Source organism: Dama dama, chromosome 33 (assembly GCF_033118175.1).
Source record: "Dama dama isolate Ldn47 chromosome 33, ASM3311817v1, whole genome shotgun sequence".
In the NCBI taxonomy this organism is placed as follows: domain Eukaryota; kingdom Metazoa; phylum Chordata; class Mammalia; order Artiodactyla; family Cervidae; genus Dama; species Dama dama.
In genome coordinates, this window is record NC_083713.1 from 36,138,016 (window position 1) to 36,165,396 (window position 27,381).

The following is a 27,381-nucleotide window of genomic DNA, read 5'->3' on the forward strand; positions in this document are numbered from 1 at the left end:
CCCTGCAACCCTCAATTAGTGTTTTATTGAATAATTGGGGATGGTAATGTAGCCAAGTTGGCACATAAACTGATCATCACACTGACCCAACAACTGTACAGGAGTTAACTTTTAAATTTCTAAATATTTGGGGAATGTTTATATATCTTTCTTTTTGCAATGTAATTTAATCCCATTTAGTCAGAGGACATATTTTGTATGGCTTAAATATATTTACAGAGCTTATCTTGGTGATCTGGGTGACTGTTCCTTAAGTGCTTGAAACAGTGTGATTTCTATTATTCTCTGGTGGAGTTCCATAAATATCAAAAGCTTAAATTGGTTGATAAAGTTGTTCAGTTCTTCTATATCCTTACTGAAGTTTTGTACACATTTTCTATCTTCTATTATAAGAAGAGTGTTGACATTTCTAACTATGATAGACTGGTCTATTTCTTCCCTTCTGTGAATATTTTGTTTAAAATTTTGCAATAACAGTTTTAATGAGATATCATTCACACACCATAAGATTTTTCCTTTTAAAATGCACACTTCAGTGGGTTTTTTTTATTAGCATATTCATAGAGTTGTACAACAATCACTAATCTAATTTTATAACATTTTTATCACTCCAAAAATAAATCTTATACTCACTGGAGATTACTCTCCATTCGTGTCCCTCTGCTAGTCTCTGGCAACCACAAAGCTATTTCATGACTCTAAGATTTGTCTAATCTGGACATCTGACATAAATAGAATTATACCCTGTGTATCTTTATGTATTTGGCTTCTTGCAGTCACCATAGTGGTTTCAATGTTCATTCATATAATAGTATATATCAGTATTTCATTCTTTTTTATGGCCTAGTCATATCCATTGTATGAATATATCACTTCTATTACCTATTGATTTATATATTTTAAAACATGTAAGAGAATAAGATCGTTATATTCTCTTGATGTTTTAAAGCCTATCATTATGAAATGTCCTTCATTATCTTTGATAATGGTTCTTGTTCTGATACTCACTTTTTCTGATATTAATATAGCAATTCTCACTTTTAAAAATAGTTCGTATGCTCTATCTTTTGCTGATTAAATTTTAAACCTATTTGCATCTTTATAGTTGAAGTGGATTTGTTGTAACCAACAATAGTTAGTCTTGATTTCAGCTTGACAAACTCTGCCTTTTGAATGGAATGTTTAGATGAGTTATATTTTAATATAATTATTTGCATGATTGGTTAAGTCTATTATATAGCTATTTTTGGGGGGTTATTCCTGTTCTTGATTTCTTTTCTCCTCTTGCATTTGTTTGGAATATTTTTTGTAGTTCTACTTTATCTTTGTTCTTAAATGCTTAACTATATGTCTTTATTATTTTTATAGTGGTTACTCTAGGGTTGACAGTATATACTTTTAGCTTATTACAATCCAAGTTCAAACAATACAATACCTTACAAGTATTATAACAAACTTTTAAAAAGTTTTCATTTTTCCCTCTTGTCCTCTGTTTTGCTATTTGCAGTGTTATTTAATTCTATATTGTTTTAAACCTCAAAATTTATTATTATTTTACTTTAAGGAGTTATTTTTTCATCTTAGCCTTATGATTGTCTTTATTTTAAAAATAATTACCCGATTGATTTTTTTATTGAAGTATAACTGATTTGCAGTGTTGTATCAGTTTCAGGCATACAGCACCATGATTCCATCATCCATGCATACATCTGTTCTTTTTCAGATTATTTTCCCTTCTAGGTTATTACAGAATATTGAGCATAGTTCCCTCTGCTATACTGCTATAGGTCCTTGTGGGTTATCTGCTTTCTATATGAAAGTGAAAGTGAAAGTCGCTCAGTCCTGTCCGACTTTTTGCGACCCCATGGACTGTTCAGTCCATGGAATTCTCTAGGCCAGAATACTGGAGTGGGTAGCCTTTGACTTCCCCAAGGGGATCTTCCGAACCCAGGAATCAAACCCAGGTCTCCCACATTGCAGGCAGATTCTTTACCAGCTGAGCCACAAGGGAAGCCTTATATGTAGTAGTGTGTATATTACTCCTAATATATTCTCCCTTCGGTAATCATAGTTTGATTTTTATGTCTGTGAGTCTGTTTCTGGTTTTGTAAATAAGTTCATTTATATCTTGTTTTCTGTTTTAGATTCCACATAAAAGTGATATCATATGATATTTGCCTTTCTCTGTCTGGTTTACTTCACTTAGTATGGTAAACTCTAGGTCCATCCACGTTGCATCAAATGGCATTGTATCATTCTTTTTTATGGATTAGCATTATTCCAGTGGGGTGTGTGTGTGTGTGTGTGTGTATATATACTGTTCTTCTTTATCCATTCATCTGTTGATGTGTAGGTTATTGTAAACAGTGCTGCATATTGTAAATTGGGGTGAATGTAACTTTTCCAATTTTTTATAGTTTTCCCCAGGTACTAGCCTACAAATTGAATTGCAGGATCATATGATAACCCTATTTTTAGTCTTTTAAGGAGCCTCCACACTGCTCTCCATAGTGGCTATACCAATTTGCATTCTTATCAACAATATAGGAGGGTTACTTTTCCTCCACACAGTCTGTAGCATTTATTATTTGGGATCTATAGATTCAATGTAACCCCTATCAAATTACAAATGGCAGTTTTTAAAGAAATAGAACAAAAATTTTAAATTTGTATGGAGACACAAAAGACCCCAAATAAACATTCAGTTATCTTTTTAAGAAAGTTTTTAAAACTTGTAGATAAAATGTTTGTTTTTTCTTTTAACCTTTACTTTGCCAAAGCAAAAACAACACACAATTGTGGATATGACTGGTGATGGAAGCAAGGTCTGATGCTGTAAACAGCAATATTGTATAGGAACCTGAAATGTTAGGTCCATGAATCAAGGCAAATTGGAAGTGGTCAAATAGGAGATGGCAAGAATGAATGTTGACATTTTTGGAATCAGTGAACTAAAATGGACTGGAATGGGTGGATTTAACTCAGATGACCATTATATCTACTACTGTGGGAAAGAATCCTTTAGAAGAAATGGAATAGCCATCATAGTCAACAGAAAATCCTGAAATGCAGTAGTTGGATGCAATCTCGAAAACGACAGAATGTCCTCTGTTCGTTTCCAAGGCAAACCATTCACTATCACGGTAATCCAAGTCTATGCCATGACCAGTAATGCTGAAGAAACTGAAGTTGAACAGTTCTATGAAGCCCTACAAGACTTTTTAGACCTAACACTCCCAAAAAGATGTCCTTTTCATTATAGGGGACTATAATGCAAAAGTAGGATGTCAAGAAACACCTGCAGTAACAGGCAAATTTGGCCTTAGAGTACAGAATGAAGCAGGGCAAAAGCTGATAGAGTTTTGCCAAGAGAACACACTTGTCATAGCAAATACTCTCTTCCAACAACACAAGAGAAGACTCTACACATGGACATCACCAGATGGTCAGTACCGAAATCAGATTGATTATACTCTTTGCAGCCAAAGATGGAGAAACTCTATAGAGTCAGCAAAAACAAGACTGGGGGCTGACTGTGGCTCAGATCATGAACTCCTTATTGCCAAATTCAGACTTAAATTGAAGAAAGTGGGGACAACCATTGGACCATTCAGGTATGACCTAAATCAAATCCCTTATGACTATACAGTGGAAGTGACAAATAGATTTAAGGGACTAGATCATCTGATAGAGTGCCTGATGAACTATGGACGGAGGTTCGCGACATTGTACAAGAGACAGGGATCAAGACCATACCCAAGAAAGAGAAATGCAAAAAAGCAAAATGGCTGTCTGAGGAGGCTGTACAAATAGCTGTGAAAAGAAGAGAAGTGAAAAGCAAAGGAGAAAAGGAAGGATATTCCCATTTGAATCCAGAGTTCTAAAGAATAGCATGGAGAGATATGAAAGCCTTCCTCAGCGATCAATGCAAAGAAATAGAGGCAAGCAATAGAATGGGAAAGACTAGAGATTTCTTTAGGAAAATTAGAGATATCAAGGTAACATTTCATGCAAAGATGGGCTCAATAAAGGACAGAAATCGTAGGGACCTAACAGAAGCAGAAGATATTATAAGAAGATATTTCAAGAATACACAGAAGAACTGTACAAAAAGATCTTCATGACCCAGATAATCATGATGGTGTGATCACTCACCTAGACCCAAACATCCTGGAATGTGAAGTCAAGTGGGCCTCAGGAAGCATCACTAGGAACAAAGCTAGTGGAGGTGATGGAATTCCAGTTGAACTATTTCAAATCATGAAAGATGATGCTGTGAAAGTGCTGCACTCAATATGCCAGCAAATCTGGAAAACTCAGCAGTGGCCACAGGACTGGAAAAGGTCAGTTTTCATTCCAATCCCAAAAAAGGCAATGCCAAAGAATGCTCAAACTATTGCACAATTGCACTCATCTCACTTTCCAGTAAAGTAATGCTCAAAATTCTCCAAGAAAGGCTTCAACAATACATGAACAGTGAACTTCCAGATGTTCAAGCTGGTTTTAGAAAAGGCAGAGGAACCAGAGATCAAATTCCCAACATCCACTGGACCATCGAAAAAGTGAGAGAGTTCCAGAAAAACATCTATTTCTGCTTTATTGACAATGCCAAAGCCTTTGACTGTGTGGACCACAATAAACTTTGGAAACTTCTTTAAGAGATGGGAATACCAGACCACCTGACCTGCCTCCTGAGAAATCTGTATGCAGGTCAGGAAGCAACAGTTAGAACTGGACATGAAACAACAGACTGGTTCCAAATAGGAAAAGGAGTACGTCAAGGCTGTATATTGTCACCCTGCTTATTTAACTTTTACGCAGAGTACATCGTGAGAAACGCTGGGCTGGATGAAGCAGAAGCTGGAATCAATATTGCTGGGAGAAATATCAATAACCTCAGATATGCAGATGACACCACCCTTATGGCAGAAAGCAAAGAAGAACTAAAGAGCCTCTTGATGAAAGTGAAATAGGAGAGTGAAAAAGTTGGCTTAAAGCTCAACATTCAGAAAACAAAGATTATGGCATCTGGTCCCAACACTTCAAATAGATGGGGAAACAGTGGCAGACTTTGTTTTTGGTGGCTCCAAAATCACTGCAGATGGTGACTGCAGTCATGAAATTGATGCTTACTCCTTGGAAGGAAAATCATGACCAATCTAGAAAGCATATTAAAAAGCAGAGACATTACTTTGCCACCAAAGTTCCGTGTAGTCAAGGCTATGGTTTTTCCAGTGGTCATGTATGGATGTGAGAGTTGGTCTATAAGGAAAGCTGAGCACTGAAGAATTGATTCTTTTGAACATTTGTGACATTTGTGAGAGTCACTTGGACTACAAGAACCAACCATCCCATCCTAAAGAAATTAGTCCTGAATATTCATTGGAAGGACTGATGTTGAAGCTGAAACACCAATACTTTGGCCACCTGATGTGAGGAGATGACTCATTTGAAAAGACCCTGATGCTGGGAAAGATTGAAGGCAAGAGGAGAAGGGGACGACAGAGGATGAGATGGTTGGATGGCATCACGGACTCAATGGCCATGAGTTTGAGTAAACTCCGGGTGTTGGATGGACAGGGTGGCCTGGTGTGCTGCAGTCCATGTGGTTGCATAGTGTGGGACACAAATGTGTGACTGAACTGAACTAATACTTCTACCATCTCTGTGATGTTTATTGCTTTGTACCAATGTAGTTTTTCTTCTGATATTATTTTTCCTTCTGGAAGGTATTCTTCCCCCCCCCCCCCATTTATTTTTATTAGTTGGAGGCTAATTACTTTACAATATTGTAGTGGTTTTTGTCATACATTGACATGAATCAGCCATGGATTTACATGTATTCCCCATCCAGATCCCCCACTCCCACCTCCCTCTCTACCCGATCCCTCTGGGTCTTCCCAGTGCACCAGCCCCGAGCACTTGTCTCAGGCATCCAGCCTGGGCTGGTGATCTGTTTCACCCTAGATAATATACATGTTTTGATGCTGTTTTCTCAAAACATCCCACCCTTGCCTTCTCCCACAGAGTCCAAAAGGAAGCTGTGGTACATATACACCATGGAATATTACTCAGCCATTAAAAAGAATTCATTTGAATCAGTTCTAATGAGATGGATGAAACTGGAGCCCATTATACAGAGGGAAGTAAGCCAGAAAGATAAGGACCAATACAGTATACCAACGCATATATATGAAATTTAGAAAGATGGTAACGATAACCCTATATGCAAAACAGAAAAAGAGACACAGATGGAAGTTATTCTTTTTACACTAATCTTACTACAAGTCTGCTAGTAATGAATTCCCTTGGCTCTGTTTGTCTGAAAAAGTCTCTAATTTGCCTGAATTCATTAAACTTTTACTGTATAGTGAGTCTTTGACAGCTTTTTTCTTCGATTTTATTTTGTTGTTGTTACTGTTTTTTAAGTACTTGATGAATATGGCACATCATATATATACTGGCATAGATTCTGATGAAAATTCTCCTTTGTATGGACTATGTCTTTTTTTTTCTTATCACTGTTTCTCAGATCTAAAAAGTCTCTATCAAATAGTCTCATTAATTTGATTATAACTGGTGTCTTGGTATGGGTTTATTTTTTTTTCAGTTTGAACTTAATTGAAGTTTGCATATCTCTGGATTCAAAAATTTTATGCAATATTTAGAAAATATTTAGACATTAGTTTTGAAATACTTTTCTTATCCTGACTCCTCTCCCCTGTTGACTCTAGTTATATGAAGTTATATGTATATTTGGCCACTTGTGTTGGACAGTTTCCATTGCTATGTCCTCAAGTTCACTGATATTTTTCTTGTTTCATTTGGTAATGTTGAATTACCCTTAGTCTCATCTAGTATAGAAATAGAGATATATAGTTTAGTTGAGATACTGTATTTACATACCTACAGTTTGATTTGGATCTTTTTATATCTTCCACTTCTTTCTTCATCCCTTCATGTTTTCCTCTACCTTTTTGGACATCAGTGGTATATTTACAATAACTGTGTGATGAGCTTGTATGCTTTTCTAGCTGTTTCTATTGATTGATTTTCCTCCTGCTTTTAAAAATACCTAATAATATTTGGTTGAATGCTGGATGTTGTTAGTTTTTTGTCTTGTGGTACTAGATTTTGTTGTAGTCCTTTCAAGATAGCTGGGTTTTGTTCTAGAAAATAATTAGTATACTAATATAATCCCTTTGAGACTTGCATCTGAGCTTAGTAGATCAGGCTCTCCTTAAGGTCTAGTTTCACTCCTTTATATAAATGCAACAATTTTATGAAGACTCTAACAAGTATTCCATGCAATGGTAGGATTTTCACTTTAAATGGTAGCATAGCAACTATTCCCAACCCCATATAAGCTTTGGTAGTTGTTCCATACAATACTTTTCTTAGTTTTTTCCTTTGCTCTTGGATGGTTTCCTTACATACACTATGTAGATATCTGGATTTCTCTTTTTTGGCAACTTCCAAAATTCTGTTCTGCAAATTCAAGTTGCATTGATTTCCCTGAACTCCAAACTTTGTTTCCTCAATTTAGTTCATTGAGCTCTGATGGGGTTCCCACTTCATCTGCTGTGATCTGGAAATTCTTAGATGGTAAGCCAGAGGAATAGAGCTCACTTTGTTTTGGCTCTTCTTTCAGGGAACAGTCTCCTGCACTTCTTGTTGTCCAATGTATGAATAGTGTTGTTTTCTACACTTTGTCCAATTATATAGCTGTTGAAAGTGAGAAGTTACACCTGATTCCAGTACTCATGCCATGAATAGATGGGAAAGCCCAAACGATAGCTTTCACATTATTTAAGTTTAGGAAAAAGTTAATTCCTAGTGTACAGACTTGCTACTTTGTTGTTGTTCAGTCGCCCAGTCATGTTTGACTCTTTGTGACCCCATGGACTGCAGCACTCCAGGCTTCCCTGTCCCTCACCATCTCTCGAAGTTTGCTGTAACATTATAGAATTTGCATGGTAAAATAAATATGTCCACAGATATAGAGATGATTTTTAAAAATAACTAAAGCAAACTTCTTCCAGAAAAAAAAAAAATCTATCCAACCTAGTATAACTCTAGGGAAAAATATTTCCACAAGTTTCAAGGATCAATTAAAATTAGGTTTAATGAATATAATAAATAATCTAGATAATGATACTAGTGCATTTGTCAACTAAGGAATGATTTAAAGGTCTATTGATATAAAAGAAATTTCATATACTATCTTAGTCTCTAAAAGACTGTAATGAACATTGGGGTGCACGTGTCTCTTTCAGATCTGGTTTCCTCAGTGTGTATGCCCAGAAGTGGGATTGCTGGGTCATATGGCAGTTCTATTTCCAGTTTTTAAAGAAATCTCCACACTGTTTTCCATAGCGGCTGTACTAGTTTGCATTCCCACCAACAGTGTAAGAGGGTTCCCTTTTCTCCACACCCTCTCCAGCATTTATTGCTTGTAGACTTTTGGATAGCAGCCATTTGTGGTACATATACACCATGGAATATTACTCAGCCATTAAAAAGAATTCATTTGAACCAGTCCTAATGAGATGGATGAAGCTGGAGCCCCTTATACAGAGTGAAGTAAGCCAGAAAGATAAAGAACATTACAGCATACTGACACATGTATATGGAATTTAGAAAGGTGATAACGATAACCCTATATGCAGAACAGAAAAAGAGACACAGAAATACAGAACAGACTTTTGAACTCTGTGGGAGAATGTGAGGGTGGGATATTTCAAAAGAACAGCATGTATACTATCTATGGTGAAACAGATCACCAGCCCAGGTGGGATGCACGAGACAAGTGCTCCGGCCTGGTGCACTGGGAAGACCCAGAGGAATCGGGTGGAGAGGGAGGTGGGAGGGGGGATCGGGATTGGGAATACATGTAAATCCATGGCTGATTCATATCAATGTATGACAAAACCCACTGGAAAAAAAAATAATAATAATAATAAAAAAATGAAAAACACTAAACTAAAAAAAAAAAAAAAAAAGACTGTAATGTATAACAACTGGCCCATTTTTAAACCAATGTGCTAAATTATTTATTAATTTGAGTAAAGAAATTATTCTCTGGAACAACCTTACCAGATACCCTATTAAATCTCAAAATATATATACATATATTTTCAACAAATTTCTATATTTTATTTTTTCAAAAATTAAAAGAGCTCAGTTGGGTCACTAGCTATTTTCTACATCAGTTATTGAACGCCTTAACACTGCACGTATGAAAAAATTCTTTTTGCAGAAATAGGTGGCCTGTTTTAGGGAACAATCTACCAATACCTTATTCCTAACAGAGAAGACATCTAAACTTATAGTAAGGCTTACAAGTAATCAATAAGATGAGCCAAAATATTAGCCATTTGGATAAAACCTATAATATGGAGTATGTTATCACAAAATTATCTCAGGTGAAATGAATAGTAGACATGTGAATTAAAACTAATATATAAAACATTATCAGAAAAGCACCTAAATTTTCTGAAGCAACATCCAATTTTCTAACTAAATGTGTTTATGTTAGTATATTAGGAACAGTCACTTGTATCAATTCAAATCACTTAGACTAATGAGTATGAGTATAATTCACCTACTCCGTTCTTAACTTTTCATGCCCCAAACACACACACACACACACACACCCCTAGCACAGCCTTAGTATAAATTAGTTAAATCCCATATGTTAATGTAATTTTATTAATTCACTAATTTTAGATTGTCAAACAGCTGTTATTTAAATGTTCATCACCTGTCAGAGTTTATACTAAGCATTTGATATCTATTTTCCTAGTTACTCCTTACACAAAACAGAAAGTTGGGAATTATTACACTGATTGTAGAAATGAAGCTATGAGGGTCACTATTTTCATTGGTTTCTGCTATAAATAACAGTTTCAAGTTAGAGCCCAGTTTTTTTCCTGCCTTCTTCACTAATTCATGCTGCAGAGAAATATTGTTGTTTTAATTAATGACCTCAAAATTTCTGCTTCTTAAGATATTGTAGAGCTACATATGATAATACAAGCCAAAATTTACCTAACTTGTAACTATAAAGTCAGATGTTTTTTAGGTTTAATGTGACCCAGTTACTAAGATAATACCCAGGATTCCCATAGAAGGCCACATTAAAATAGCATTTATAATGTTGCATTGTGGTCATCAGATCATTAAACTATTTTTGCTAAATTGAGAAAACTTCACATTAATTGATTTATATTCTGCATTATTGAAAAATATGACGCAAATTATACTGTTTATTTGATCTCGAAATGATTTCATTCTCTGTCAGTTTAAGGATGCCACTTCAGTAGCCTATAATTATTACTGGCTTATTAGTTTAAAGATTCAAGCATTAATGTATGATACTTAAATAATTTCTAAAGTAGGATTCTTAAGCAGGGCTGCATTAATTCTGTGGGCTTGCATAATTTTGTATGTATGAAGTATACGGAGTACTTACTATGTGGTAGGCATTGTTAAAGTGTTAAAATACTGTAAATCCTAAACTACTTAAAGTAACAGAGACAAGTAATTTTAAGAATACATCAGAATCTGTCCTATATCCTTGCCCAGAAGTATACTACATCCAGTGTTAAGCTGTATATTTGATAGGATTTCAATGGTAGAACATATGTGCTTTGTTCAATACGTGGACTTCCAAAAAAGATCCCAAATTGCTAAAATGTTATGAAACCTGGTTTCAACACAAAAATGAATCTAAAATTCATTTTTGTAGAGGGTGGGGATGAAGGGAGGGGTGATTTTCCAGCCAGTGAGCAGCCATGATTGCCATCTTCTATTTGATTCTATTATTGGCTGAATATAGATTGATGTACTTGTCTCCACTGTACCAATGTATAATGCATGAACACAATTACTGGGGTAATTTGAAACAGGATGCCTTTAATCTTCTGCTCAGATCAATCAATTACAATACATAGATTATAGAATGCCCTATGATCTTACACTGAATCCTTAATAGAACTAATCTTAGAACTAAATGGGGTTGGAAAAAAGTGTGAAGCCCACAGTGATTGCTCATATGAACACAGACAATGAAACTTTAACCATCATATGTTTAATTATCCGGAATGAATGAATAGAGACCACACTAAAGTTTGTAGAGTAAGAAAGAATGCTTTGGGGAACAGAGAGTCATATTTTCTCTTGAAGAAGCCACTTTTCCACCTTTAAGGTGGAATTTCAAGGGTTTCCACACCTAGTAATCTGTGAAAGTTTGTATCAGACTCATAACTAGAGACATTGTGCATTGTTACCTTTTTCATGCCAATACATCTTGTCATATGACAGAAAAATGTGTTTAAACTGCATTTGGAAATGCCCATTTCCCTGTAAAGCAATATTCATTCACTGAATTTACACGTAATTTGAAAAATATATTTTCCACCCAACCTTTCTCTAACTTAATGTTATGTTACTATGCCTTTATAGTGTACATGAAACTTTAATTGCTGTGCACACAATGTATGGTGTAATCATTTATTTCTGGAGCCCTTGATGCATTTTGGGAGGAATACATTTGAGCTTGGGTTTAACTAAGAAGCTAATTAGAAAAAGAAGGTATTTTAGAAATGGGCAGCTAATAGCGTTCTGTGTTTCTGTGGACATTCAGCGAAGGCAAGTAGTGTATTTGAATATATCAGGGACACTCGCCTGAGTTTGCAGTTCTGTTGTCTGTGGCTGAGTGTAGACAGAGTGCAGTTGCTAATGGCAGAGTCAGAGTCAGCACCATGGATAGCTCCCCACGTCTAGTACCTGGGAGAGGAACTCGTCCTTTCACAAGCTTTGCTGCAGCTAGCAGCTAGTGATCAGAAAGATCTGCCTTTACTGAAAACGGGGAGAAAATAAAGCCATACATAGGAGCAGCGTGCCTATTTATATTCCGAGCGAGGGAACTTTATGGATTCAGGAAAGCTCAAGTTACCATAAGAGCCTAAGGGTTATCATAGAGTGTTTTATGTTTTTTGTTTTCTTTTTTAAGTAAAGCTAATTAACTGTAAAATTCAACATTCCCAGGCAAATGTCTCTGATTTATTTTAGTTACTTCGATATGAAAGATTGATCATTGTTATTTTTTTTCTTGGCTCGTGTTTCCTGGAGCAGAAATTAAAAGTTCTGTTTATTTCCTCTTTATTTATTGCAATCCACACGATCACCTTCCTAATTTAACCCTCCTTCTCAGCCCTATGCAGTTCCATTCTCATTTTTTTTTCACTTAAGGCTTTAATGTTGGAACTGAAAAAAATATGAACTCGAGTTATTCAAGGCAGAGGCAGAGCAGGCTAACGGACTGCAAGAACACCCAAAACTCTATTAAGCAAGCAGATGTTTTGATAGGACTTTATCATCAGTAGAAACAAGAGGTTTGTCTGTGTTCTAGTTCAGTAGTGGTGGCAAATTCCATTAAGAGAAAGGGGCGTGGAGAAAACTGATTTTTAGGTTAAAGGAAAGGGAAAGAAGCAAGAAAAACTCGAAAAACAACTTAGAAAACACCATCCCCTGGCATGGCTTGTCATATGATTTCTCAAATCCCCAGGACTATTTGGACAGAAGGGTATGTATCCCACGAGAGTCCTGAGTTAGCAGGCTCTGAAAATCAAGAACACAGAGGACTAGTCTCTCCCTTGAACACTTTCCTGTCCTATACGAGATGATTTCTTAGACATGGTATAAGAGAGCAGAATGGCGTGCCTACTGTGTTCAGGACAGGAGTGGCACGGGAGGTCACAACAAGGCTGGTAACTCTTAGCCCCACCCACCTTTTGTTCTTTCCCCCTCTCGCCCAGCCTCATCCATTTCAAACTCTTTCCTTGTTTTGTACCAGTTGCTTGCACAAGTTTTTGGCTTTCCCGTCTTTCTCGCAACCTCCGAGAGACCTAATCAACCCCAAGTCTTGCAACTCCTCAGGGGCTCAAGCAGTGAAACTGGGCATGCTCCGCAGCGGAGCCAGCAGCCTCCAGTCTTTCGGAGGCGCGGCTCAGCGCCGGGTTGGGACAGGAGTGCCAATTCAGCGTGGGCTTCAGCGCCCACCTCCGCCGCCGAGCCCAGCGATCCGAGCTGCTCCCTGAGGCGAAACCTGCACCCTTACGTGGCTCATCCTCAGTCTGCAACCTCCTGAGCCACCAGAGCTTAGAGCCATCCAAGCTTCACCCAGGAACTGTTTTTTCCCACCTGTCTTTTCTTTACAGCTAAGGGTGTTTTAGCTACTGCGGCGTGAGGAGCTCAGGAATGGGGCCCTGGGGCTGGTGGCCTCAGAGATCACCTTCCCAGTGTAGCTGTTTGTCGCTGAGTTTTGGAGATTTCTTGGCTGGCTTCCGCTAAAGCACGCTTGAGTAATCCGAGCTGTGGTGGCGCCCAAGCTGCCGGGATAAAGGGAGCGTGTGTGCGTGTGTGTGTGTGTGTGTGTGTGTGTGTGTGTGTGTGTAGGGGGAGAGGGCGGGGATAGAAACGTCAACCATCCCCCCCCCCCCGCCCCCCAGCCTCCTTTTCTTTCTCCCCTTCCTGCAAAAGCTGCACAAGTCTCTCATCCCAACCCCCTTCTTCCTCCACCTCCCACTCCCCCCTCCCCCCAACAGCTATCCTTACAGCTCTGGGCAACCGCCAGGTTCAGCCCATTTGCACTGGGAAATTGACGCTGTTTGGGAGAAGAGAAACAGATCGATTGCCCTTGTGACTCCCCGCCCCCTCCCCTCCCCACCCCCACCGCTGCCTCCTTCCTTCCCTCCCCCGCCACCTCCCCTCACCCCGCCTCCTTCCCTCTCCCCACCCCCAAAGCCTCTCGCCCGCGGCAGTCCGGTGCGAGGTCCCCTCCAGAAGGTGAGGGGAATGGATTGGACTCCGGTAGGGAAAGCGGGTGTCTAGAAGTGGTGCTAATGGGAAGAGATTTCTGGTTTCCAAAGAGGATGCTCAGCCACAAAGAGCGACTCGCGCGCTGGCCTGGGCTCTAGCCGAGGAGAGATCCCGGGAGAACTCCAGAGCTCGCGGGGAGCGCTCCTCGGAAGACCGGGCTCAACATGCCTGTTCGCAGGGGGCACGTGGCACCACAAAACACATTTTTGGGGACCATCATACGGAAATTTGAAGGGCAAAGTAAGTTCATTTGTTCTCTTCTTTCTCCCTCGCTTTTCGCTTTGATAGTGCACTTGGCGTCTGCCGCTTCCAAGCTGAGGAGACTCGGGGCTCCGTCAAGTTCAGAGACTGTGAAACGGAGCCAGGAGGTTCAAATGGCAGCGCAAGTGTGCTCCCCGTGAAATTAATTTTGATTTACATTTTAGATTATGGTCTCCATTATAGGAGGCAATTTGATCCTCCTCTCCCACTGCTCCATTATCTGCCTTGCTACTTAATGTCCTACTCTTCTACTATCTTAAAGGGAACGTACTAGTGTAACGGGTTTATATTTCGTGGCTGTTTTATTGTAGACTTTTTGAAAGTCAGGAGCAGGGCAGAGCACACTATTGGAACGAGAGAGAATGTAAATGGTAGCAGCGATGTAAATGTCTATGCAAGCTGTATTTTACTTCGGTTAAATTGCAAGACTGTGGTGTGACAGGGATGCTTGCTTACTGCTAGTTTATAGAAGCTAAACTTTGCATTGAATCCGTGCAAATCCCAAGCAGGAGAATTTGGGGAAAGCAGTATCTGATCCATGTTGATTCCCGAGGCAAACAGTTCATTATTTGAAGAATATTTTTGTGCCTTTATTACCCCCTTAAATTTCCACTAGAAATTTAAAAATTAAACTGTAATAAGTAAATCCCACAAAGACTGAATGCAGAGAAATTTAATATTCTCATATGTACTAATTATAGGGAATAAATTATTGTTATATAAATATATTGATTTTATATCCTACACTAGTTAATTTATATCTGACATTTCCTTTAAACTCCATTAACACACATTTAATTTTGTACATTGTGCAGTTATTTTGGTGCTGCATTTAGTGGCGGGAGGATATAGTACCTTGTGTTCAAACGAAACTTGTATATCCTGCTTCATATTTTATTTGGGAATAGTAAATATAATCTATGATCAAAATTAAGAAGCCTTTTGTATTAAAGTCCCTACGACTACACGAAAATGTGAGGTCACCCAAAGTAAAAGTGAAAAGGTAGTTAACATGATATTTACTGTGTGTGTGTAAATATTTTTTTCCTCTGAGTAATATATGTTATGAAAAGGTGAACTTTTGCATTATTGAACTGCTAATTAATGTGAAATAGTTTCATTGCTAGTAGTTTCAGGATTTGTTATTTTTAACATGATGTGTGTCATATGCCTTAGAGAGCTAGAGAAAAAACAAATCCAGGAATAATAACTACTTTAAGAAAGTTGTATTCTGAGGGCCAAGGCTGAAGTGAGGAACCTGACAGCTACAGGATGCTCAGTGTTTGGGCTTTGAAAATATTTACCTTACAATTAAATGGCATTCTGGAAATATCAGTGTGCGAGCTGCTTGTCTGAGTGCTCATTAGGACCAAAGAGAGTTACAGGGCTTGAGAACTAAACTATTTGGGAAATGATACTCTGCAAATTTGAAGAAAAGCTTCTTAGTACTTTTTGTTAAAACTACTCAGAGACCATTCATTTCAGTTTTAGGGTGTCTGTGTCCAGGCAGTTAGTGATTTGGGACGTACCTGCTTTTCAGATTTCCTGTTATGCAACAAATTATTTCACTGTTTATGAGAATCTTGAGGAAGCTTTGTAAACGGTACCATACTCTCTTCTTATTACAGATAAAAAATTTATCATTGCAAATGCCAGAGTGCAGAACTGTGCCATCATCTACTGCAACGATGGGTTCTGTGAGATGACTGGTTTCTCCAGGCCAGATGTCATGCAAAAGCCGTGCACCTGTGACTTTCTCCATGGGCCCGAGACCAAGAGGCATGATGTTGCTCAAATTGCCCAGGCGTTGCTGGGGTCAGAGGAGAGGAAAGTGGAGGTCACCTACTACCACAAAAATGGTAAAGTTGATCTATTTAGGATTCCTTGTGTTTTATTCCATTGAAATGAAATTTTGACAGTTGATTATTGAAAGTTTATAGGCAGAGAAACCCCAGATAGTCAGTTGAAGATACATGATTTGTTTATAGTGTTGCAGGAATCAAGGAATGTGGAGACTCTCCTCAGTGGATAGTAGGGACAAGTTATTTTTTGAATGAGTACTCTTGTACTCTTCAAAAGTGCAGTAACTTAATGTCACTGAGGACAAAATGCCACAAATCAATCTCACTGTTCCCTAAGGAATAAAGGCTACTAATTTACTAGTTGTGTTGATATGCATTTGGTTGGAGAGAAATACAGAGTTTTATTTCAAGTAAAGACTTACAGACAAAGCAAAGTCTTACAGAAAAATGTCTATCTGAAACTAAAACTGTTATAGTTACAAATATTTCTTGGTTCTTCAGCTTTATTTGATAGGCAACACCTTTTGTTTCTTTTGATGCTTTTTATGCAAGATTAAGGATGACATATAGGAACTTATAAAACTGGTCTAGTAAGCCTTTGTATGTTCAAATAACAGTCTATTCATGTATTAAAGATTTATTCTAAAATAAGAAATGGAGAAAAGAAACTGTGATATGTAGAATTATTGGTATTCATTTTTACAGCTGCAGCAAAACTGGCATCTGAAACTTAAGGTCAATACCTCCACTTCAAGGGCACTTCTCCTTTTAGGATTGCTTTGGGAGCATAAGTACATTAGACCTCTAATAGTTCTCAAAGAAATACACATTTAGTGGGCATGCATTCTTTAAATATATAAAACATATATATATGAACTTATGTGTATAAGTATTCAGATATACCCATTTAAAGTGTATACTTTCTCATGGATACACTTAATCATATCTGACAATTTGAAGCTTAAAAGCAAATAGATTAAAAATGAATGTTATAGGATTTATTGATATTGTATTAACATTTTTTAAATTCTATTGTTAGAAATCAGTGAGGCAGAGGGATATCTAATCAGATATTTAGGTAACTCTTAAAGTTTATAAATGAGTGATGTGTTATAATGACTCATCATTTGGTAAGATACATTCTAACAGGGAAAAGGTTTAGCTCTTCCTCCTATTTTCTTATAATTAAATATTTCATGATAGAAAACATACAATTATTAAATTACTAGATTATCCTTAACATCCATTTGAATGGGTATGAGTAACAAAGTATGACTGGAACAGGTCTGTATAACTTTGGATTAATCTGGAATGAAACCAGTTATATCATTATTAATCAAATAGAGTTTTTTAAAGTTCCCGTTTCCCCACTACTTTTTAATCAGGAGGGTTGGCGTACTAGAAATAGCCTAATTGCTCTGTTGTCTTGAAAGCATTTCTTGGACGGAAGCTCTCACTACCCAAATGCAGCTCATCTTCTTTGTGTGTGTATCTGATGCCAACAGTTTGGACTTTTGGAATAATTTGCATGTCTTGACATTTTGCCATTGTGAATATCTATCATGATGTACCTACTGTCTGTGTTGCGATTACCATAGGTGTATTGGTCATGATATTTTCTGGTACATTTCAGAATTTTTTCAGCTTATACAATTTAAGTATATAATGAATCTGGACTGTATAGTTCACTTAGATAACTATAATTTTCAAATTATATTTTCATAGAGAAAAAAGTGTTCCTTATTAAGCTGTAAGTAAAATGGTAATGTTTTGAAGCCTAGTTTATTTTCTACAATGTGACTGTGTAAAATGGTCTCAAACCAATTTTAAAAAGCATTTTAATGTGAAATCACAAACATGGATGTAAAAATTTATACAGTGAATATGCTGGTACATTGACTAATGCAAGTCTTTCTGTCAGTGATTGCTTGGTTATAATGAATTAAAATCTCCTTGTTTTAGACAAGGAGTCTTTATTTGGAAGCTTGTTTAGACATATAAATATCAACTTTTGTTGATAATTTTGATTCTGTTGGCTTCATTTTAACATGTGACTCAGTCTACAAGGACTTGAGTATCTTTAGAATCAATGACAAATGCTGCCTGTTTTGCTTTTTTTGATTTGGGGAACATGAGGTGATGGGCCAAGCTTTTTTTTTTTTTCCAAAGAAAAATATTAATTTGAATGACCTTTGTAAATTGAGAAGACACAGTCAGATTTAATTTCTCTAAATGTAATCAACTTGTGTTTTTGCTACTAATACAGCTGCTTTGAATAGAATCTTCTGAGTGTATCGGTTTTATTCACATAGCAACTAACAAATCAGTTAGAGCTTGTGAAGTTCAAATGCTTTGAAAGTCTCATCTCTTAGAGACCTGCCAGCCAGCTCTACATTTGTAAAAGCAGGGAAGGACAAGCACTAACATTTTCATTGGTTTGTTTCTGAAAGTTTCCCTAAATCTTTATTATTGAGGTCATTTGGTAGGTTCTTGGTTTCTTACATATACATGGTAAATGCCTCCTTTACTTATTCTTTATTTAGCATTTCACTGGAGTATGAATTGTGATGCGGTATGCACAATGAGCAAATTTAACAAAAAGTTGAGATATACTGTTTTCCATTCACTCACATTGGAGTGGCAAAAATATGAGCATAGCCTTATTTCTGAAAGATTGTTTCCCAGAGTGGCCCAGAGGCTCATAAGAAGTTTAAACTTTTGATCTGGGTGATGAGTTCATGTACTTAGGCGTACATGAGCCACATGGTCACCATTGTGAAGCAGTGCTTCCTACCATACTCCTTCCAGTGAATTTTTTTTTTTTTTTAACCAGGTACAACTGGGCTTGCTGTTTACCAGAATATCAGTTTTTATAAACCTGGTTATTTGCAGTAGGACTATTTGACAGCCCTTACTTTGAGGATTCTATTTTACAGCTTAAGTCATTATTGCATAAATCATTCTTGGCAGCTGTGAAATATTGCTTGAGGTGATAAAGCTGTAAATCTTTTGACATAAAACTCTAATTATACAAAACTATAATTACGCTGAAGCTTATATAAGGACAAGCGTGTATTTTAATAGCATAATATGTGCATTTAAAAAATACCTTTTTAGAAAAAGTGATTGAGAAATAGCAAACACTTCAATTATTAACCCACGCATAGTTTGGAGATGATGTTAGTGGTAAGGTAACAGAAGAACAATTTAGTTGGTCATCCTTTAAGTTATTGCTCATCTGGTTTGGGGTGTGTCGTGGAACAGAGCTGGCTAGTTGAAGTGCTAAACCATTTCCATTAGATCTGCGTATGTAATTTTTACCTTAAATTATCAAGCCACTCTAAACACTTGGAAAGATCAAAGTGAATTTCTCCAAAAGAAGTAAAGGTCTTACCTCTGTAGAAAAACAGGACTTAAAATGCATTACTTTTAGAGGTTAGAGCATTTCTGTATTTTTGCCACTATACTTTCAGACATAGTGCAAAGACAGTTTTTTGTTGTTGTTGTTGTTGTTAGCAAATCAGAAATGTCCCTTTTTTTTGTGTTGCTTCTAAAGGACTAAATGATGAGAAAGGGCTGAGGGAAGTCTTTTCCTGATCTACACAGGGACCAGATACAGACAGGGCACTAGTCATGTTGTGAAAAGTGTGAAAGTCGCTCAGTCATGTCTGATTTTCTGCGACCCCATGGACTGTGCCCCACCAGGCTTCTCTATCCCTGAAATTCTCCAAGCAAGAATACTGGAGTGGGTAGCCATTTCCTTCTTCAGGGGATCTTCCTGACCCAGGGATCAAACTCCCATCTTCTGTACTGCAGGCAGATTCTTTACTGTCTGGGCCACCAGGGGAGCCCAGTCATGCTGGGACCAGTATAAAGCTCCAGAGGTATCATTTGATTCAGATCAACTCAAGAAAGTTTTTGGTTTGGTAACACTGAATCTACCATCTCTAAGAATTATTTGAAAAGACCTTATGGAAAATGCTATGTTGTTAGGAGTAAAAGTGAAGATGCACACAGAGTGCCATCTCTCTCCAGGCACCTGAGAAATAGTAGGAGGAGATGCGAAGGATTATCCAATCTAATCTCTACTTTCAGGATGTTTTTATCATAGGGTGACTAAAGTTCATTTCTATCTACTAAATCCCAAGATGTTTTCTTGAAATTATTTTTAAAGAAAAAAAGACTACATAGACTACAAAATGAAGAAGCTTTTATATAAATGAAGAAAAGAATTTAGGGTTAATTACTATTCTTTATTCCTCAAAGCTCAAATAAACTTGTATATTTCCTCTTATTTTTTTCATTTGTGCATAATACAGACTTATTAAAGAAGCCATGAAGTTTAGTTAAAATTTTAATAGCTCAAAATAAATTTTACAGCAGCTTTATGAAGTTATATGGCGTGTAGATATTCAGATCCCTTAATTCCTGAATTGTGTAGTAGAGATAAAGATGGTAGTTTTGAGAGGAAAATTGAAGCGTATTTTGTGTGTGTGTGATTCAAGCAACAAGAAAGTTTGCCAGGGAGCATCTTGCCTAGAATTTGTTTTGATGTTCATTTAAATTTTCAGTTTGTACATTTTTCTGTTATGTCCAATAGTATTTAGTAACAAGAGTAACATAAACTACATTTTCTTTTACTTATCTAAATTTCATTGGGCTTCCCAAGTGGCCCAGATGGTAAAGAATCTGCCTGCAATGCAGAAGACCCACGTTTAATTCCTGAATTGGGAAGATCCCTTGGAGAAGGGAATGGCTACCCAGTCCAGTATTCTTGCTTAGGGAATTCTATAGATAGCGAAAGTCCTTGGGGTTGCAAAGAGTATATTTCATAGACTCTAGTAGTTATTTTATAGTATTTAGATCTGATCAATTGTATTTGTTGATAAAATAAGATTTCTCAACATTCCTTCTCATAGTTTGAAAACTTCATTTTCCAAGTGAAAACAAAATATCCTAAAAATGTGGGTGTGTGCTGTTCACCTCTAAGCAGGTTTGGTACTGGAAAGAAGCTGAATTGTCTGCCAGCCTGAGAAATAACTGCTCAGTTACTTTCTCACCCAAGGGGCTTGAGAACAGGGTCAGCTTAGGGCTGTAGGCATATGCTAGATTTAGTGGAAGGAACTGATTTCTCTGGCTTTTATTGGCTTCCAATGTTGTTTTCATTTTTATTTTTTGGCTATAAATAGTCACTAAATCAATTACTGGCAGTCAGTGGCAGAGAGAGTCCTAGAATAATTGATTCACAGGGAAGTAGCAGTTTGGCGTATGAGATGTTAAGACATCAACATTCATTTGGCCATCTAATCTAGAAACCTCAGGGTCATTTTCTGTTGTTTCCTCTCTCTTTTCTCCTTCTCCCTAAACCAATTGTTCACTAATTCCTTTCACTATTTACGTTTGAAACATTTCCTAATGACAGCCCTGCATTCCCATCACTGCCAAGTGCCATGTTGAAGCCCTCTTCATCCTTCTAGAGAAGAACTGACGTTTCCCTCCTTTTGCAATTCACTCTCCACTCTACTAGCAGAGAGCTATTTCTGAAATAAAAATCACATACCAGTGATAATTATCAGAGTCAGGCATCACTGTAAATGAATTTCATATACTAAATAATGAATACAACAATCCTGTAAGATACATGCTCTTATTATCCTTAGGAGAACCCTACACCCCATAGAGATGAACTTCGAAAGTCACACTTAAGTGATGATGCCCAAGCCTTTAAAATTTTTTTCATATTTTCTGCTCAATGTACTCAGGTCATACTTTGGCTTAAAAAGCTATCTCAACTCCTTAAAACTCTTACAAATAAAATTCTGGACTCTTTCATACTTGGTGCCTTCAGAGTTGAATTCACTTGGGTTTTTAAGTAGAGTGTGTTTCGAGAACTAGGTGAATTCCTAGTTCTGACAGTTACTAGATGAACTCAGTCAAGATTACCTTCTCGGTGCCTCAGTCTCCTTTTCTGTTGTATATTTGGAAATAAGATCTACTTTCTTAAGCTGATTGATTGTTTTATATAGAACAAAGTGCATGGCATTATCCCTAGTATGATTTCTTGCCCATAAACTGTACTTGGTAGGTATCAATTAATTGAATCTTGGCAACTTTGTTTTTCTTATAAATCTTATGTTCCCATTGTACTTCACTGCTCAGAGTTTCTCAAAGAAGCCATACTCTTTTATGTCACCATAGCTTTGTTCACCCTTCAGAAGTCTTCCTTTATCTATAATAAACAAAGTCTCAGTGTTTAGATTGTCTTTCCCTCAGCTTCTCACCCTAAAGAACCATTATCGTCTTTCCAAAGGCAGATCAAAACAAGTCTTCTGATGCCTCCACTGTTTGTTCCTGAATCACTGCATCCCTCCCACCCTTGGTTCTCAACTCCAGTGTAGCACCTGGAGTGTGCTACATGTCATTATATGTTGTTGTGAATTTTGAGTTCATTCAAAGAAAATGCCAAGTCTTATTAATTTCTAAGTTCAGAATGTATGGAAAACTGTCTGGTATAAACTGTGTGCTCAATTAGCATTCACACAAAGAATGAAGAGAGGATTAGAAATGGATACATAGAATAGGGGAAACAAGAAACAGATCAGCATCAGGAGAAGTTGTGAAAAGTGTAATTAAAAGGGAAAGTGTGATGTTTTAATTTTTCTTATCTTCTTAAGAATACTTCTAAAGTGTTAAGAACAACTTTCAGCATCGTTATATTAATGGACCTGTTTCTTTGCTTAATAAGCTAAGGTATTAAATAACCTTCATAGCCTGTAGCTATGCTGATAGCTAGAAAAATATTTAGTGAAAATGATAAGCTATTGATCAGGAATTCTCAATAATTAGTAGTAATAATCAATAGTTACCCATGTCACTCACTCACCAGTAAATCAAAATGATGCTTACTAGTGTCTCCAATTATATCTGTATAGCAGCCAGAGTTCTCTTCTAACTTGGAATTCATTGCTGTGTTTCACACAGTTCCCGCAGGAACTTACAAGTTAGATGCTACTGGCATTTTATACCTAGTAGAACATCTCATTCCTCACTGTTTCCTTGAGAATTCTTAATTGACAGTGAAGTTTAACCTCAGGGTCAGTCAATAATCAGTGTTAAATCTAAAATTATAAAATTAGCTTATTAAAAATATAAATGATAATTCTTAACTGTTATGTCAAATGAACGCTTTCTCTCTTTACTCTGCTGTCTACATTTAGCAAAATTATAGAACCAACAAGAAGCAATAGAATCAGGCAGCAGTAAGACATTAATCACCATAGTGAAGAAATTTGTCCTATTACTGAACAATTAGGAAGGTCAAATTGCCACTTGTCACAGATACCTTCTATTGCCATGACTATTTTGTATCGTCCTCTTGCTTCTTTATGTAAAATATCTAATTGAAAAAAATCCAAGGCACTCTTTCTGTGAACAGTTTATATTAGGGCAGAGGCAGCCCTGTGCCCTTTAGTCTGTTAAATGGACACATGTGTGTACAAGCTCTCCTGTGTGTGATTTCCACGGTTTGATGGAGTGTCTCACACTACTTTTTACTTCTGTTTATTTATTTACTTCTGTCTGTGGTGGATCTTCGTTGCTACATGAGGGCTTTCTCTAGGTGCAAGGAGTGAGGGCTGCCCTCTGCTTGTGGTGTGTGGGCTTCTCATTGCATTGGCTTCTCTTGTTACAGAGCGTAGACTCCCTCTACACGGACTTCAGTAGTTGCAGCACGCGGGCTCAGTAGTTATGATTTGCTGGTTCTAGGATATCTGGGATTCAGTACTTGTGGCACGTGGGCTCAGTAGTTGTGACTTGTGGGCTCCGGAGCACAAGCTCAGTACTTGTGGCACATGGGCTTAGGTTCTTCAGGACATGTAGGATCTTACCCAACCAGGGATCAGACCCCATGCCCCTTGCATTGGCAGGCAGATTCCTGTCCACTGCACCATCAAGGAAGTCCTATGTTTTTCTTCTGAAAAGGGTAAAATAGACTGGATTGGTGCTTAGTGAGCAAGAATTTGGAAGACGTGAGAAAGGTTTGGGGTGCATTTTGGCACTTAGTCGCACTCAGTTTGTAAAGTAGCTTCAAACTGAACCACACTGGTGAGCCTGGCAAGGCTGCCCAGGCCACCCTGCTTTTGTTCACCTGATTTTTTCCTCCAGGATGAAGAGTTAGAAGACAGTGGGTGGAATCTCACCATTGCTGGATTTATTGCCTCCTTTTTTTCTTCTTTCCTGAGAATCATTAGGAGCGTCTCTGTTGTCGTTCATTGTTTTGATAGGACATTAATTCTTATTTGTTGTTTGAAATATTGGTTTTGAGAAACACATAATGGCTGCATGAGTTCAAGACAACTTAAAATGATGTTCTGTCATTAAAAATAGAGATACTAGGTCATACTAACCTCTGTGTTCAAAATACCATTTGTATTTCTATCCCATGAAATCTGTATTAATGACTCAAGATGGTGGGCATGATGACAAAAATTAAAGTATAAAATTGATGGTGGTTTCATAATCAATTTCTCAAGGATCAAATAAAGAATGAAATCTAGGAAAAAACTAAACAAGATGTTTATATGTTAGAAAAAAAAGGAACACTATTTGTGTTAGAAAAGATCTCATATTGAAATCAGAGCCCTAAGTGTTTTGAATATATCCTTAGGGTATAATTAAGATCCCATTAATTCAATAAAATCAATAGTAGAGCCAAGTAACATTATATGTTGTGTGAATAATATTTAATCAGGTTCCCGCTTATTTCTCTTAGCTAAATTACTTAAAATTTCTTTTGCTTTTGCAAAAATTTCTATGTACACCATCCATTTTCCTTCATCATGTTAATCAGATGACGTTTAGCTATACATTTATTTTAGGTCTTTTATACACACAGTTGCTCACTCTGGGTTTTAATCTCCTGGTTGTAGTATATGAACTATAGTCCTTCACCCAATATAGATCTTCTCCCAAAGGATTAATGTTAATTGAGTTCCATTTCTTTAACTGACTATATAAATTATCTGATTTTCATGACAGCTTTGGGAGTAGATATACCATTTTACAGATTAAAATAAAGTTCAGAGTAGAGAACTGATGATCATTGGGCAAAGTGGAGTTGAGATTTAAAATGTAGAATTTTCTATGCTTGTAAACTTTGCTGCCTCCGATATTTTATACTTTTAAACTTTACCACATCCTATGTGTCCTAATTCTAGTTATTAATTAAGATTTTTACTGGTTGTATGAGGTGTGAATCTGATTAATTTGCCCCAAAGGGTGAATGAATGAAGCAAACTTCATCCTGGGCAATTTGTATTTTAAATAGGACCATCATTCAGGATGAATCTCTATCTGTTAGATAATTCGATTTCGGTAGGGTGAGGATAGCTATTGTGTGCTTATAATCTTTGCATTGTTATTAATGGTGCTCTTTTTTTTTTTTTTGCTCTTAAAAGTTTCTCTGTTTTGGACTATCAGCTTAGGTTTGGGGGACACTTGTACTGAAGGGCCCCTCGGCTACTATATGTCCAGTACTTATCCAGAAGGTCCAGAAGGAAATGTGTGTGGTAGTGTGATTCAGGAGCAGAAGCCCTATTATGTTCTTATCCTCTCTCCTTCCTACAAGGCAGGTTTTATTTCTTGGCAAAATCATGTAATTTAATGAAATTTACCAAAATACTTAAGAGGGGAATCATAAATTTACTGGCATGCAGAGTCTTTGTTTTATTTAAAACATCTCCAGTTTTTTTCATCTTGGGCCAAACGTCAGACTCAGTTCTGCTACACACCCTACTGTCTTGTGCCTCCCAGCTCCTCCCAAAGGCTACCATCCTCTCCTTTACATGATCTCTAAATTTCTCAGCCAACCTTATCTTAACATTTTTTTCCCATTGTCTCTACAAGAACACCTATGAAACTACCTTGTAATAATTTATTTCTATGTCTGTCTCTTCCACTCAGAGTCAAACTGTTTGAAAGGACTTATCAACGCACTTATTTTACAAGGGAAAAAAATGAAAGGAGAGCAAAAAAGTAAATTTAAAGAACCAAGAAATATACTTGTTCGCTGATGAAAATGTCAGATAGCACATTCTAGAGAAGTCTCTTTCATTCAACAACCTGTATCTAGATATGAGAGATGTAAAAATTACCAACATACGTTGTTTATTTGTTGAGTAGCTTAATTTGCTGCCATATAGCTTATATTTTATGAAGCAATTTGTTTTAATACTTAATAACCTGTAGCTTTTTCTTAAAGATATGACAACTACTTAGCCTTCTTTGGTTCACCTAGAAGGAGAGAGGTGGTCAGGACAGTCCAGATAAATCTTTAATGCCTGCACAGTCAGTTGACTCTGGTGGGGCAAACATAGGTCAGTAAAAGGGAGAATATGTCTACATATGTTTATAATAATAAATGCAAGTTTCTAAGCCATCCTAGCTCTCCATGCATCTTGTTAGTTGAATATACATGATAAAATATTTATAAAAGCTTCAGTTCAGCTCAGTTCAGTCGCTCAGTCACGTCTGACTCTTTGCAACCACATGGACTGCAGCACACCAGGCCTCCCTGTCCATCACCAACTCCCGAAGCCTACTCAAACTCATGTCCATTGAGTTGGTGATGCCATCCAGCCATCTCATCCTCTATTGTCCCATTCTCCTCCAATCTTCAATCTTTCCCAGCATCAAAGTCTTTTCCAATGAGTTGGTTCTTCGCATCAGGTGGCCAAAGTATTGGAGGTTCAGCTTCAGTGTCAGTTCTTCCAATCAGTCCTAAATATTCAGGACTGATTTCCTTTAGGATTGACTGGTTGGATCTGCTTGCAGTCCAAGAAACTATCAAGAGTCTTCTCCAGCACCACAGTTCAAAAGCATCAATTCTTTGGCACTCAGCTTTCTTTATAGTCCAACTCTCACATTCATACATGACTACTGGAAAAACTATAGCTTTGACTAGATGGACCTTTGTTGGCAAAGTAATGTCTCTGCTTTGTAATAAGTTGTCTAGGTTGGTCATAGCTTTTCTTCCAAGGAGCAAGCGTCTTAATTTCATGACTGCAGTCACAATCTGCAGTGATTTTGGAGCCCCCCAAAATAAAGTCTCTCACTGTTTCCATTGTTTCCTCATCTATTTGCCATGAAGTGATGGGACCAGATGCCATGATCTTAGTTTTCTGAATGTTGAGTTTTAAGCCAGCTTTTTCAGTCTCCTCTTTCACTTTCATCCAGAGGCTCTTTAGTTCTTTGCTTTCTTCCGTAAGGGTCATGGCATCTGTGTGTCTGAGGTTATTGATATTTCTCTCAGCAACCTTGCAGTCATTCTGATGTCTTTTTCTGCTATCTTTCTTCACACACTGAAAAGAGCCTTGTACTTACATGTGTCTCCAAACACATTTAATTCTTTTGCCCCAACTCTGAGTCATGGATTGAG

General features: G+C 37.2%; 1 protein-coding gene across 2 annotated transcripts in view; it reads left to right on the forward strand.

Moving 5' to 3' along the window:
* The first annotated feature begins 13,936 nt into the window (after nt 1-13,936).
* Nucleotides 13,937-27,381, forward strand: part of KCNH7 (potassium voltage-gated channel subfamily H member 7) — a 489,034-nt gene continuing 475,589 nt past the window's right edge. For both annotated transcript variants that reach the window (XM_061135198.1, XM_061135199.1), the window contains exons 1-2: nt 13,937-14,124; nt 15,774-16,004. In XM_061135198.1, coding sequence (XP_060991181.1) covers nt 14,049-14,124; nt 15,774-16,004 — 307 coding nt within the window. In that variant the 5' untranslated portion in view covers nt 13,937-14,048. The remainder of the gene's footprint in view (nt 14,125-15,773; nt 16,005-27,381) is intronic.